This window comes from Pongo abelii, chromosome 4 (genome assembly GCF_028885655.2).
Source record: "Pongo abelii isolate AG06213 chromosome 4, NHGRI_mPonAbe1-v2.0_pri, whole genome shotgun sequence".
Classification (NCBI taxonomy): Eukaryota; Metazoa; Chordata; class Mammalia; order Primates; family Hominidae; genus Pongo; species Pongo abelii.
Window position 1 is genome coordinate 141319863 of NC_071989.2, and position 15649 is coordinate 141335511.

The 15649-nt window shown below is 44.9% G+C and overlaps 2 protein-coding genes across 5 annotated transcripts in view; both read right to left on the minus strand.

The window, feature by feature from the left end:
• Positions 1-15168, minus strand: part of AFF4 (ALF transcription elongation factor 4) — an 88527-nt gene extending 73359 nt beyond the window's left edge. Inside the window, exon 1 of one of the 4 annotated variants that reach the window (XM_003776661.4) lies at positions 14476-15168. The gene's annotated coding sequence lies outside the window, so the exon portion shown is untranslated. The remainder of the gene's footprint in view (positions 1-14475) is intronic. The other 3 variants (XM_054556504.2, XM_063724263.1, XM_063724265.1) reach the window with 3 other exon arrangements.
• Positions 7291-14428, minus strand: LOC112133373 (uncharacterized). Its single transcript, XM_054556505.2, is given in 3 exon segments — positions 7291-12104; positions 12106-12147; positions 12149-14428. Coding segments are annotated over 3 exon segments (612 nt in total). The 5' UTR covers positions 12560-14428; the 3' UTR covers positions 7291-11945.
• Positions 15169-15649: the final 481 nt, after the last annotated feature.

The following is a 15649-nucleotide window of genomic DNA, read 5'->3' on the forward strand; positions in this document are numbered from 1 at the left end:
GGATGCAAAATCACCTCCAAATGCAGGCCACCTTCTTCGACTTTGCCTGTTTGGGGCATCAGCTGCCTTAAATGTTCATACCACATTTGAATTTTTTTTCACAATGCAGTATTTTTTTCCTTCACCTTATTTACACTTTGATGAATTATGTGTGTACTTAACCTAAACTGTGCTGATTCCACACAATATTTATGGACTCTTCTAAAACAGAAGATGCTCTCTTCTGAGAAATACATTAATCTATCCCTTGGAATTTATAGATTTGAAGACGGCTCTTGCCTTATCAAAACATGGGAATCAGTGACGGGTCTAAAAACTGCTACTAGACAAACAAGACTCCAGTGGGGCAGTCAGTAAGAAGGCATGTTGAGAGGGAAGATCCCAACGAAACTACACCAAATTACATTTTCAGGATGAAAATCTTATTTCTGCCGTCTTTTTTTTTTTTTTTTGAGATGGGGTCTTGCCGTGTTGCCCAGGCTTGTTTCAAATTCTTTGGCTCAAGCAATCCTCCTGCCACAGCCTTCAGAGTAGCTGAGACTACAAGCATAAGCCATCATACCTGGCTCTCTACCATCTTTTGGAATAAATTATTTTTCTGCTTTAAGAAACAATGGGCCAGGCCCAGTGGCTCATACCTGCAATCCCCGTACTTTGGGAGGCCAAGGTGGAAGGACCACTTGAGCCCAGGAGTTCCAGACCAGCCTGGGCAACAAAGTGAGACCTCATCTCTTAAAAAATGTAAAAATTAGGCCGGGCACGGTGGCTCAAGCCTGTAATCCCAGCACTTTGGGAGGCTGAGGCGGGTGGATCACGAGGCCAGGAGATTGAGACCATCCTGGCTAACACGGTGAAACCCCATCTCTACTAAACACACACACACACACACACACACACACACACACACACCAGGAGATTGAGACCATCCTGGCTAACACGGTGAAACCCCATCTCTACTAAAAACACACACACACACACACCAGGAGATCGAGACCATCCTGGCTAACACGGCGAAACCCCATCTCTACTAAAAACACACACACACACACACACCAGGAGATTGAGACCATCCTGGCTAACACGGTGAAACCCCATCTGTACTAAAAACACACACACACACACACACGCACACACGCACACGCGCGCGCGCGCGCGCCCAGGAGTTTGAGACTGCAGTGAGCTATGTTTGCACTACTGCACTCCAGCATGGCCAACAGAGCAAGACCTGCTCTCAAAAATAAATAAATGAAAACAAAAAGCAGCCACGCATGGTGGCTCACGCCTGTAATCCCAGCACTCTGGGAGGCTGAGGCGGGCGGATCACGAGGTCAGGAGTTCAAGACCAGCCTGGCCAACATAGTGAAACCCCATCTCAACTAAAAATACAAAAAATCAGCCATGCCTGGCCGGGCGCGATGGCTCACACCTGTAATCCCAGCATCTTGGGAGGCCGAGGCAGACGGATCACCTGAGGTTGGGAGTTCGAGACCAGCCTAACCAACATGGAGAAACCCCGTCTCTATTAAAAATACAAAATTAGCCGGGAATGGTGGCACATGCCTGTAATCCCAGCTACTCAGGAGGCTGAGGCAGGAGAATCGCTTGAAAGGGAGATGGAGGTTGTAGTGAGCCGAGATCATGCCATTGCACTCCAGCCTGGGCAATAAAAGTGAAACTCCATCTCAATAAATAAATAAATAAATAAACAAACAAGTAAGCCAGGCATGGTGGTGGGCACCTATAATCGTAGCTACTCGGGAGGCTGAGGTAGGATAATCGCTTGACCCAGGAGGCAGAGGTTGCAGTGAGCCAAGACTGCGCCATTGCACTCCAGCCCAGGCGATGCTGTGAGACTCCATCTCAAAAATAAAATAAAATGAAAATAAAAAACAATGGAAGAAAAATATTTTTATCAATCAACCATCAACTTTCAAACTATCAGTGTCTACATCTATTCTCTTCCCTCCCAGTGACAAAGGAAAACAACTCGAATCTCCCTAACAAAGAACAATTATCCTTATTTTGCTATCTTCTAGACCTTTAGCAGTTGCGATCTTTTTCTCCAACAACTTCAACTTCTCCATCTCTAGTGAATCCTACGAATCCTTTCCATCAGCATTCAAACATATTCTTCTTAAAAAAATTTTTTTTTAAAGGCCAGGCATGGTGGCTCATATCTGCTGTAATCCCAGCACTTTGGGAGGCTGAGACAGGCAGATCACTTGAGGCCAGGAGTTCAAGACCAGCCTGGCCAACATGGCAAAACCCTGTCTCTACTAAAATTACAAAAATTAGCCAGGCGTGGTGGTGCAAACCTGTAGTCCTAGCTACTCGGGAAGCTGAAGCAGGAGAATCGCTTGAACCAGGAGGCAGAGGTTGCAGCAAGCAGAGATCACGACACTGCACTCCAGCCTGGGCAACAAAGCGAGACTCTGTCTCAAAAAAAAAAAAAAAAAAAGTCTTCATTGGCCCCACATCTCTCTCCAGCCAAGCTTCTCAAAAGGACTTTTGGTGATTCTCCACCTCCTCAGCAACCACTCATTTTATAAAATGTTACCCTAAAAGATAAGGACCAATACAGTGAACAGTTGTGCTACCCATCAAACAACCACCTTAGGAAATAAAAGCATTACCAACATAGTTGAAGGCTGCTGTGTACTTCTCTTGGATCACATCTCCAAGTATTCTCTCCCCCTGTAAGCAGTAGACACTATTCTGATTTTGGTGTCAACCATTCTCAGGAATTTCATTTCCTTTTTTCTTTTCTTTTTCTTTTTTTTTTCAGACAGAGTGTCACTTGGTTCCCAAGGCTGGAGTGCAGTGGCACGATCTCAGCTCACTGCAACCTCCACATCCCAGGTTCAAGCAATTCTCCTGCCTCAGCCTCCCAAGTAGCTGGGACTACAGGCCCTGCCACAACACCAGGCTAATTTTTGTATTTTCAGTAGGGATGGGGTTTCACCATATTGCCTAGGCTGGTCTCAAACTCTTGACCTCAAGTGATCGGCCCACCTCGGCCTCCCAAAGTGCTGGGATTATTGGCATGAGCCACTACACCCAGCTAGGAATTTTCTTTATACTTTTACTACATATGTATATATCTCTAAATAAGAAACTGAATTGTTTTGCATATTTTTTCAACATTATTAAAAAGGTATACTGGCCGGGCACGGTGGCTCACTCCTGTAATCCCAGCACTTTGGGAGGCCAAGGTGGGCGGATCACGAGGTCAGGAGATCGAGACCATCTTGGCTAACATGGTGAAACCCCGTCTCTACTAAAAATACAAAAAATTAGCCGGGCGCGGTGGCGGGCGCTTGTAATCCCAGCTACTCAGGAGGCTGAGGCAGGAGAATGGCATGAACCCGGGAGGTGGAGCTTGCAGTAAGCCGAGATAGCGCCACTGCAGTCTGGCCTGGGTGAAAGAGTGAGACTCCTTCTCAAAAATAAAAAAAAAAATAAAAATAAAATAAAAAGGTATACTCTTAACAACTCAGTTTTTTGAATCCTCAGCATTATGAGGTTAATCCATTGCTGTAGTTCATTTATTTTCACTGTGTATCCAGTTTACTTATCTACTCTCCAGATGGCACATATTTAGGTAGTTTCCCCGTTCTCTGCCATTACAAACAATGCTAAATGATCATTTTTATGCACATCTCTTTGTACCAACGAGTGAGAGTTCTTCTAGAATAGACAGCTAGAAGTGGAACTACCGCAGAGGATGAACATTTTCAACTTTAGCAGATACAACCAAATTATTAATACTTTCCAAAATGTCGTATCCAATCACTATTCAACATTCTACTGTTTCCAATTTCCCAACATTCTGTTTCCAATTTCCCACATCATATTTCTTTGCCAAGATCATTAGCAACTTCCATATTGCTAAATTCAACAGATATTTTATCATTTTACTTGACTTACCGTTCAATACATTCAGCCACTTATCTCTCCTTGATATACTCTTTGGCTTCTGTAACACTTAGCCTTCCCAGTTTCCCCAGTTCCTCTTCCCATCCTACCTACCAGATGTCTTCAAAAGTGGTGCTCCACTGTGCTCAGCCATGGGTCTTATTCTCATTCATTTTATATCCTCTCCTTACATTCCCAAAGCTTAAAATATCTCTATGTGGCCAGGCGTGGTGGCTCACACCTGTAATCCCAGCATTTTGGGAGGCCAAGGCAGGCAGATCACTTGAGGTCAGGAGTTCAAGACCAGCCTGGCCAACATGGTGAAACTCCGTCTCTGCTAAAAATAACAAAAAAAATTAACTGGGCATAGTGGTGCATGCCTGTAATTCCACCTACTCGAGAGGCTGTGGCATGAGAATCACTTGAACCTGGGAGGCAGAGGTTGCAGTGAGCCAAGATCGTACCACTGCACTCTAGTTTAAGTGACGGAGTGAGACTCTGTCTCAAACAAAAAACAAAAAAAAACAACTCTATGCCTACAACAAGAATGCCCACATATGCTCCCCATGACACTTTCTCTTCTGAAATACAAAACCACACATCCAGGAACCTGTCTGACAATGCCCTTTGGCTATCTAAGAAATCTAAATCAGGGCTAGGCACTATGTCTCATGCCTGTAATCTCAGCACTTTGGGAGGGCAAGGTGAGAGAACTGCTTGAGCTCAGGAATTCAAGACCAGCCTAGGCAACATAGGGAGAATCTGTCTCTATTAAAAAAAAAAAAAAAAAAAAAAAAAATTGTATTATCTTTTTTTAATCCCAAAGGCTTCAAAACTAAGAAATCTCTGTTTTTTTAATTTCAATTTTTTATTTTTTAGAGATAGGGTCTCAGTCTGTCACCCAGGCTGGAGTGCAGTGGTGCAATCATAGTTCACTGTAACCTCAAACTCCTTAGGTAAGTGATCCTTCCACCTCAGCCTCCTGAGTAGCTGGGACTAAAGGATGCATGACACCACACCTGGCTAATTTTTTTTTCTTTTTAATTTTTTGTAGAGACAAGATCTCACTATGTTGCCCAGGCCAGTCTAAAACTCCTGGCCTCAAGTAATCCTACCACCTCAGCCTCCCAAAGTGCTGGGATTACAAGAACTTTGTAATGAGTCACCATGCCCAGTCCCAAAAATCTCAATCTTAATACATCTAAAATTAATTTTCTGATCTGCTTTCCCTTACCACCAACCACTCCTCCTCCAGTGATCCTCATCCTAATAGTAGTGCATCCAGCCAGCCAACTGCTTTTGCTGAATTCTTCCTTCAACCTCTCTTCAAATCTAATCCATCACCATAACCTCCAAAATATATTTTGAATCTCCTTCCTCACTTCTTTTTCCACTGCCACTGTTCAAAACACACCACATTTTATCTTCAGCTTGAATAAACACTACAGCCTTTCTAATTGGACTTCTACTTCCCTCGGTCTCTCTTTATATGCCATACAGCAGCCAAAGTAATCCTTCTAAGACACAAGTCAGGTCAGATTGCCTAACTCCTGCTTAAAATTTTTAAATAAGCTTTCCGTTTACTTTAAGATAAACTTTAAAGTCCTCAACATGGCTTACAATATTCTACTTGATCTGACTCTTGCCTCCTCATCAGATTAATCTCATACTTTCTACCAGTCCCTTCCAGTTCTTGAACACGGTGTGCCTTCCAGATTCAGGAAAGTCATGCAGATGAGCACTCCCCAATCTTTTTGGCACCAGGGACCAGTTTCACAGATGACAATTTTTCCATGGATGGACAGGGGTTGCGGGGAGATGATTTTGAAAGAAAACCATTTCACCTCAGATCATCAGGCATTAGATTCTCAGGAGTATGCAACCTAGATCCCTTGCATGTGCAGTTCACAACAGGGTTCAAGCTCCTACTGACACGGCAGAGTTCCCTCGACCCCATCACGTGACTCGTGACAGGGGTAGCTCACTTGCTTACCTGCCATGCTCAAACCCCTTGCGGGAGGGGGAGCACACAGGGTGAGTGGGTGCAGAAGCTTTTGGGTGCTGGCAGGAATTAACCCCATACCAGCCCATGGCAGCATCTAGGGGTGGTTGCCCATGACCTCTGGAGCCCTAGAGGGTGTGTGTTACAAACAATGCTCTTTCATCATTTGCTGTCCACGGATGGCTAAGCGTTAAGCTCAGTGGAGGCTAAGTGTTAAGCTCAGTGGAAGGTCAGGGTGATAGCCTTTCACGTCCTGCCCTCTTGGTACCCAGGTTCTTCTCCGGTATCCAGGAAGAATCAGATCACATGAACTTGAAGGATGCTGAATGCAGAGATTGTATTGAGTGATGGAAGTGGCTCTCAGCAGGATGGGGAGCTGGAAAAGGTATGGAGTGGGAAGATAATCTTCCCCTGGAGCTCAGCTGTCCCTAGCTGAAATCCTCTCCAACCCATAGTCTCTGGTGTCCAGCTGCTGCTTCTCCTTTCTGCTTCTTCTCTTCTCTCCTCAGCCGTACCACTCTGTTCCTCTGCTAGTGGAGCTTGGGCTTTTTATGGGTACAGGGTGGAGGGGCGTGGCGGGCCAGAGTGGTTATAGAAAAGGAAACATTGAGGCAGGAAAACAGGGATGTGAAGTTCTTATTTAGGGTTATGGGTCAAAGCTTGAGGGGCCCTCACCAGGTACCCCACCCGCTTCTAGCCAGTATTTCCCTGCCTCCTATCTGTATCACTATGATAATCTGATCTGATAGGAAGCAAAGCTCAGACGGTAATGCTCACTTGCACAGTATACTAGTGTACATATAACTATACAGGTCAGGTCTAGTGGCTTATGCCTGTAATCTGAACACTTTGGGAGGCCAAGGCGGGCAGATCACGAGGTCAGGAGTTCAAGACCAGCCTGATCAACATGGTGAAACCCCATCTCTACTAAAAATACAGAAACTAGCCGGGTATGGTGGCGGACGCCTATAATCCCAGCTACTCAGGAGGCTGAGGCAGGAGAATCGCTTGAACCCGGAAGGTAGAGGTTGCAGTGAGCCAAGATCATGCCACTGCACTCCAGCCTGGGTGACTGAGTGAGATTCCGTCTCAAAAAAAAAAAATATATATATATATACACACACACACACATAAAATATATACATATACATGTATTACAGAGATTACATAGTATATAATATACAGCAGAGTATATTATATATACTACATATAAACTATACTATATGTACTACAATATATACTATACCATATATTATAGTATACATAATATGCACAAGATGTGTAATATATAAATATATAATAAATGTAATATATGTAAATATATGTATATTATACACATATGTATTATACAAATATACATATTCTACAAAAAAAAACCCTAACAGCCACCACAGTAAATAGGGACCTTGTAACTAACTGCTCAACCCTAGAGAAATCCTCAAACCCAAGTATCCACTAAGGCCGGATTCAATAAATGTTTTTAGGGCCACAGTAAATATTTCAGGTTTGGCAGGCCGTATAGTCACAATTACTAAATTCTGCCATCACAGCAGCAAAAGCAGCCACAGACAATACATAAACAAAAAACAAACGGGTGTGCTGTCTGTGTTCCAGTAAAACTTTATTTATGGACATTGAAATCTGAGTTTCCTGGCCGGGCCCAGTGGCTCATGCTTGTAATCCCAGCACCCTGGAAGGCCAAGGCAGGCGGATTACTAGAGGTCAGAAGTTCAAGACCAGCCTGGCCAACCTGGTGAAACCCCATCTCTACTAAAACTACAAAAATTAGCTAGGCGTGGTGGCGCACACCTGTAATCCCAGCCACTCGGGAGGCTGAAGCAGGGAGAATCACTTGAACCTGGGAGGCAGAGGCTGCAGTGAGCCGAGATCATGCCACTGCACTCCAGCCTGGGCAACAGAGCAAGGCTCCATCTCAGAAAAAAAAAAAAAAAAAAAAGAGAGAGAGAGCAAGAGAGAGAAATCTGAGTTTCCTAAAATATTGACTTGCTAAAAAAAAAATGATTTTTCTCCCACCATTTAAAAATGTAAACATGGGCCAGGCAAGGTGGCTCACACCTGTAATCCCAGCACTGTGGGAGGCTGAGGCAGGCAGATCATGAGGTCAGGAGTTCAAGAACAGCCTGACTAACGTGGTGAAACCCCATCTCTACTAAAAATACAAAAATTAGCTGGCGTGGTGGCAGGCGCCTGTAATCCCAGCTACTCAGGAGGCTAAGGCAGGAGAATCAGTTGAACCTGGGAGGTGAAGGTTGTGGTGAGCCAAGATTGCACCATTGCACTCCAGCCTGGGTGACAGTGTGAGACTTCATCTCAAAAAAAAAAAAAAAAAAAAGGAAAAATGGCCAGGTGCAGTAACTCATGCCTGGAATCTCAGCACACTGAGTGGCTGAGGTGGGAGGACTACCTGAGGCCAGGAATTTGTAACCAGCCCAGGCAACACAGCAAGACCCCATCTTTGCAAAAACCAAAAAATTTAGCCAGGTATGGTGGCTCGTGCCTGTAGTCCTAGCTACTTGCAAGGCTGAGGCAGGAGGATCACATGCGCGAAGCAGATCGAGGCTGCAGTGAGCCATGACTGCCCCATGCACTCCAGCCCGGGCAACTGAGTGCAATCCTGTCCAAAAAAATAATAATAATTATTATTATTTAAAATGTTATTTTATTTAATGCTAAATCAGATCAGACTTCTAGATGTTAACTATTAAAATTTACAGAAGGGACGGGTGCAGTGGCTCATATGTATAATCCCAGCACTTTGGGAGGCCGAGGTGGGCAGATCACCTGAGGTCAGGAGTTCAAGATCAGCCTGGTCAACATGGCAAAATCCCGTCTCTACTAAAAATACAAAAATTGGCTGGGCATAGTGGTAGGCGCCTGTAGTCCCAGCTACTCAGGAGACTGGGGCAGGAGGACTGCTTGAAATCCAGGAAGCAGAGGTTGCAGTGAGTTGAGATCATGCCACTGCACTCTAGCCTGGGTGACAGTGCAAGACTCCATCTCAAATAATAGAAATAAAAAAATAAATAAAATAAATAAAATTTACAGAAAATACAAGGGACAAAAGAACATATTACATGAAACCACTGGGATCTCATCAACACAATCTAGATTCTGAGAAGTATCATAGGGCAAAGACCTGGCTTCTTCAACAAACCGATTGTATGGGAATAACCACAATAAAAAGATAGAGGAAAACTTATAGATTAAAAGAAAAAAGTATCGATTACCTAAACCCAATGTAATATATACAGACCTTATTTGGATCCTAATTCACACAAATTGTAAAAACAATACAAAAACTATAATCAGGAAAATGTGAACACTTAACTGGATATTGATGATATTAAGGAATGAATGTTACTTTTTTTAGTGTATAATACTGGGATTGTTTTAATCTTCATATTTAGAAACACATAATGAAATATTACAACACTTACAGTCCTTCTTTTACTAGTGTCTTCTCTAATACATTTTTCGTGATGTTACTCAGCAGGCTATAGTCCCATAGTAGCTGCATAACAAATAATTAAAAGAGGTACACCAGCCTGGACAACAGGGCAAAACCCCATTTCTACAAAAAATACAAAAAAATTAGCAGGGAATGGTGGTGCACACCTGTAGTCCCAGCTACTCGGGAGGCTGAGGAATGAAAACTGCTTGAGCCTGGGAAGCAGAGGTTGCAGTGAGCCAAGATCACATCACTGCACTCCAGCCTGGACGACAGAGTGAGACCCTGTCTCAAAAAAAAAAAAAAAAAAAAAGGAGCTACAAAGTGATGCAGAGATTGAAAGGAAGTAGATCACAATTGGAGTGGGGTGAAGAATTAACCAAAACTTCAAGAAGGCAATGAAACGTAAATCAGGCCTTTAAAAACGGTGAAATTTTAACAGGTAAGAAACAAGTTAGAAGAAATAATATTCCAATTGGAAGAAATGGAAGCAACTGCAAAAAGGTGAGAAGGTGTGTCTCTGCAGAGTATTGGCTGGTACTCACCTCTCCATAAAACTATCCCTTCCCTAATGATGACATGAAAAGGAAAAGTCATAACCCACTAGGCAACTCCAAACTGACAAAATCCTGGGAGAGCTATTAGGCCCAAAGCAACCCCAGGGAGCCCTGTCCCCGAACAGATCTCTGGATAATCAAACCATACTGGCTTTCCAGTGCAGTCTATTCATGTCAGTCCCTGACTCCTCCTACCCAACAACCTTGGGAAAAGAATACATGAAGTTCTTTTACCTGTCCTAGGAAATGATTATTGAAGTAATTAGTTTAAAACAGTATCCACTAATAAGCTAGGTTTCCTTGCCTAAAAGCCACCAACACAGTTCATTAAGAACTCCGAGAAAGAAAAAGTTACATAAAATGCCTTCTGTCAGAACATTCCTCAGGTTACAGATTTTTTTTTTTTTTTTTTTTGAGATGGAGTCTTGCTGTGTTGCCAGGCTGGAGTGCAGCGGTGCGATCTCAGCTCACTGCAACCTCCGCCTCCCAGGTTCAAGCGATTCTCCTGCCTCAGCCTCCCAAGTAGCTGGGACTACAGGCGCCACCATGCCCAGCTAATTTTTGTATTTTTAGTAAAGATGGGGTTTCACCATATTGTCCAGGATTGTCTTGATCTCTTGACCTCATGATCCGCCCGCCCTGGCCTCCCAAAGTGCTAGGATTACAGGCATGAGCCACCAGGCCCGACAAGGTTACAGATTTTTTTAATAAAGCATAGCTGATAAAGCAGGTAGTTAAGTAAGTTTTCTTTTTTCTTCAAAAATAGAATAGGTAGCTCTAGTATTAAAATGTTTTGGAATACTCTGGAATTGAATTTGGAGGTTCTAATATTTCCGTGCCCCAGTATCGTTAAAATTTTCAAGATATGATACCAGTGAAAATGAACATCAAGACAAATAGGAATGCAGAATGCAGATGATGTGCCAAAACTCAGTAACTGGAACATATATTACTGCCCTCTTCCGTGTACTAGAGTATATCACTTCAAATAACCAAGAAGGGTATGTACAGGGAGTTAACAACAAATAGGAGTGCTTTTCTTTTCTTTTTTTTTTTTTGAGACGGAGTCTTGCTCTGTTGCCCAGGCTGGAGTGCAGTGGTGCGATCTTGACTCACTGCAAGCTCTGCCTCCCGGGTTCACGCCATTCTCCTACCTCAGCCTCCCGAGTAGATGGGACTACAGGCGCCTGCCACCACGCCCGGCTAATTTTTTGTATTTTTTTTAGTAGAGACGTGTTAGCCGGGATGGTCTCGATCTCCTGACCTCGTGATCTGCCCGCCTCAGCCTCCCAAAGTGCTGGGATTAGAGGCATGAGCCACCGCGCCTGGCCAGTAGGAGTGCTTTTCTTAAACCAAAGGAAAAAGCAGCAAGGTAACAGGTCAGGTTAGCTTTATGCAGTCTTTAGTCACTAACTACACCTTCTTTCACAATAACTAATACTAGCTAACACCCTCCCAGAAATCAAATAGAATTGTTTCAACTAATCAGAGGAAATGAATAAGGGAATGGGTAAAACAATAAGGATGCAGGAGAGCTGGGAACCTTTATATCATATAGCAAAGTCTTCATAGTGAGATATCTGTAGAATAAAGCTAAAGTAAAAAAAAAAAATCTAAGCCATCAATTTTTTATAGTACATGCTGTACTTCTGGGTCATTGTCCAGGTGTGCTCTCAATACTTAAGAATACCTCTTTGATTTTATTAAAAATACCACAAAGAAAAGTCCTCATAGATTTTGAACTCCATTCTAAACCAGTAGATGGCCACAAAGGAAGAAATACCTGTTTTATTTGTTCCTCTCAGGTACACATAAAACTATGGCATTTACCTTACCTTCTCAAAAAAGGCAAAATATATAACTTTTAGAAAGCTTCATCTTCTGTCTCATCTTCTGAAACTGACAGGTTTTTCCCTTTCAAATACTGATCCTTTGTTCATACAGCTTTCTTTACATTACCTTTCTGTGAAATCTTAGATAAGTTGATAGAACAATTTCAAGTTCAAAATATTATCACATTCAAATTCAATCTAGTAATTGTGTAAAATACTGAGGAAGATAAAAAGAGGAATAAATATAGTACTTCCTCCAAGACCCTGTAACAGATCTATAAGAAAATTACTATGCATCCCTCAATATCTGCAAGAGACAGGGAAAAAAAAGAAAATTACAATGCAAAATATATAGTGGGCTTCTGCTTGTTTTGAGACATCATCTAGGTTGGCCGGGCGCAGTGGCTCACGCCTGTAATCCCAACACTTTGGGAGGCCAAGGCGTGCGGATCACGAGGTCAGGAGCTCCAGACCAGTCTGACCAACCTGCCGAAACCCCGTATCTACTAAAAATACAAAAAAAATTAGCCGGGAATGGTGGTGTGTACCTGCAATCCCAACTACTCAGGAGGCTGAGGCAGGAGAATCGCTTGAACCCGGGAGGCGGAGGTTGCAGTGAGCAGAGATGGAGCCACTGCACTCCAGTGGTGTGATTTCGGCTTACTGCAACCTTCGCCTCCCAGTTCAAGCGATTCTCAAGGGATTCTCGTGCCTCAGCCTCTGGAGTAGCTGGGACTACAGGCATGTACCACCATGCCTGGCTAATTTGGTTCTCATGCCTCATGCTCTCAAGTAACTAGAACTACAGGTGTGCACCACCACATCTGGCTAATTTTTGTATTTTTAGTAGAGACGGGGTTTCACTATGTTGGCCAGGCTGGTCTAGAACTCCTGACCTCAGGTGATCCGCCCACCTCGGCCTCTCAAAGTGCTAAAGTGCTAGGATTACAGGTGTGAACCACCAGGCCCGGCTGCAGAATATATTGCTACAAAAAGGGTACAATAACTCAAGGGTACCCAGAAGAGAATGTATCAACCTGAATGTGAGAATCTGACAAGTAGAAAGTGACTCAGAACAAAAATATTCAATCTTTAAGAATTCTTAATTACACAGCTTCACCTTACACTCCCAAATTGTAGATCATGTTCCAATTAACACAGCTAGGCTCTTTTTTCAGACACCCTATCTTGTCCCCACTTGAAGCAAAATTTTATTTAAATTAAAATTTGCCTACTATTTCTAGAGAGCTAACAAAAATCAAAGTACCAGCCTGCAAACCACCACAAATTGAATGAAACTGCTGGTAATAAAGAAAAATTTGACTGCTTCCAGATTTTTAGTAAGTTAACTCTGAAAGATAACTTAAAATAACTTACTGGGAATTTTTCTTATGTTTAGGAGCTGAAAGATGCAGTGATAATAAGGAAAACGAACCTGAGAAATTTAAAGACAGCTTTGTTGAAAACCAAGTGGCCACTTGCCAACACTTCTTTATGCACGTATGACCAAAGATGATTCTAGGCAGACTCACAGACCACAAAGGCTCTTCATCAAATCCCAAATTAAGAAAGTTCTCATAAATATTTCAATTTTGATAAGTTAAAGGCCAGTTAAGTTTTAAAAAGCACTTTATGAAGTGCAGAATCAATATAGAAACGAAGCTTTGCGCTTTTCATATCTGAGCCCTAAGAACAGCACACATTTTATGTTACATTTACAGTCTATTCACAGACACCTATAGCTTAGATTCCATCAAGAAAAACGCTGGTCAAAGGAAAAGTGACTGGCCTTAGTATAAAATTTCCATGTGGCCAACAGGGAAGAAACCGCATAATTCTGAATTACAACTGACAAAACTACGAGAACCCTAAATCGAACTCTTCGCCTTTAACTCCATATACAAACATTTCAGATTCCTACTTCCACTTCCTGAAAATAATACTGTTTGTAAACGAAAAGGCAATAAGGTTACTCCCAAAACTCCTGTACTCCATGATCCATCCTCAAAGAGTGGAAGGAACAGCAAAGTAGAAGGAACAAAGCACTGACGTCAATTACGAGATTAACCCCAAGCACAGGCAGCTGGAGGAAAGGCCTAAACATCAATATCCACGCACAAGCTACTGGGATAACTAGGTAACAGACCGATTCAGAAGTTGTGGGGGGGAGTGTTCGAGTATTATACCCCCACGTTCCCATTTTTAGTCAACCCCCTTCGCAAATCGAAGGCGGAAATTTTTCCTTTTTTTTTTTTTTTTTTTGCGGGGGTGGGGGGTGTGGGAGAGGTGCGCAGGATCGCGAGAAGGAAAGCGAGAACTAGCTGGGTAATGTTAGCCAGAATCTGGGCCTATTTTCTCTTTAATTAGACACAATTTGAAATTGAGGAGGATATGAAAAAGTAACAAATCAGCCGATGGAATGTCTGAGAAAAGAAAGAGGAAAGGAGAAACACTAAACGGATGGATTTCTGGGAATTTTTGTTAGGACTGGGTTAGCTTTTTTTATTTTCTTATTTTTGCGGGAAGGTGGTGGGGTGGGACGCGCAGATGAGGGGAGGGATGACGCCTGATCGAGCAGCCCCAGCCCGGAGGGTCTCCCCGAGGCTCCTCGCAGAACTTGTGGCCCCCCACCCCACCCGGCCCCGGCCACAATCCCCGCGGCCCGGCCCGGCCCTGGGTCAGTCTGTCGGCCCTTCTTACCTCCAGTCCCGGCTCCGCTAGGCCCGAACCATCTCCTGGCTGCGGCAGTGGCGGCGCCGGGCCTGCACCTTCACCGGACGCGCATTCGAGCCCGCCCAGGGGGCGGTGACAGGCTGCCAAGGGCGAGGGGCTCCGGGAGGCGGCGGGGGTTCCGGAGGCCTCGACAAACGAAGGCGGCGCCGGCGGCGGCGGCGGCAGCGACGCGCCTCACACGGAACAGGCGTAGGCCCCGCACCGCTCCATGACGGTCGGGCCCGGACTGGGACAGCTGACTGAGGCGGCGGGGGCGGGTTGACGAGGACCTGGCACCAGGATCCCCGCCCCGTCCGCTGGCGGCGGCGACGGCAGCTGGACTCCTGCAGCCAGGGATGTGACTGACGCAGCGGCCGTGCCACCATGTGACCAGGCCCGGGCGGGTGCGGGGCGTCACGTGATGCCTCTGCGCCCCTCCCCGCTGGGGGAGTAGGGAGCGGGGGTCTGTGGGCCGGCTGGGCCGGGAGGCGACGCCCGGGGTAGTGACGTGCCCGGCTGTAGGGTCCGATGACCCGGGCCAGGCAAAGGACCCGCCCGAGCGATATAGGCCTGAGCCTCTGGGCACTGCGGCCGCGTCAGGCAGGGCTGCCAGGGCAGGAGAGGGCCTGCACATCCGGGAGCTCACGCCCTCCTGCGCGTAGCCAGCTAGTGAGGTTCCGAAGGGCGGGGCCGGGCCGAACCGGATATGCCGGTTCTGGGGCTCAGGTGACAGACCCAGGCCTTCCGCCCCTCGCTCCTGGTGGGGATCCGGCCCAACCCGGAGCTCCTTAGACTTTCTTCCAGGTGTCGAAGCCTCGAGTCCTCAAGAGGTCCAGCAAAAAGGCAAAGGACGCAGGAGGCTGTTCGGTATTTCCAGTAAACTTACCCTAAGAAGCCAAACCGTCCCTCTTTCTTCGTCATTTAAACATCTTCTGCCACTAATGTTTTCCTTTTTATTTATTTATTGAGGTAGATCTCGCTGTTGTCGCCCAGGCTGGAGTACAATGGCGCGATCTCGGCTCACTGCAACCTCCACCTCCCGAGTTCAAGCGATTCTCGTACCTCAGCCTCCGGAGTAGCTGGGATTAAAGCCGGGAGCCACCACCTACGGCTAATTTTTGTATTTTTAATAGAGACACCGTTTCACCATGTTGGCCAGGCT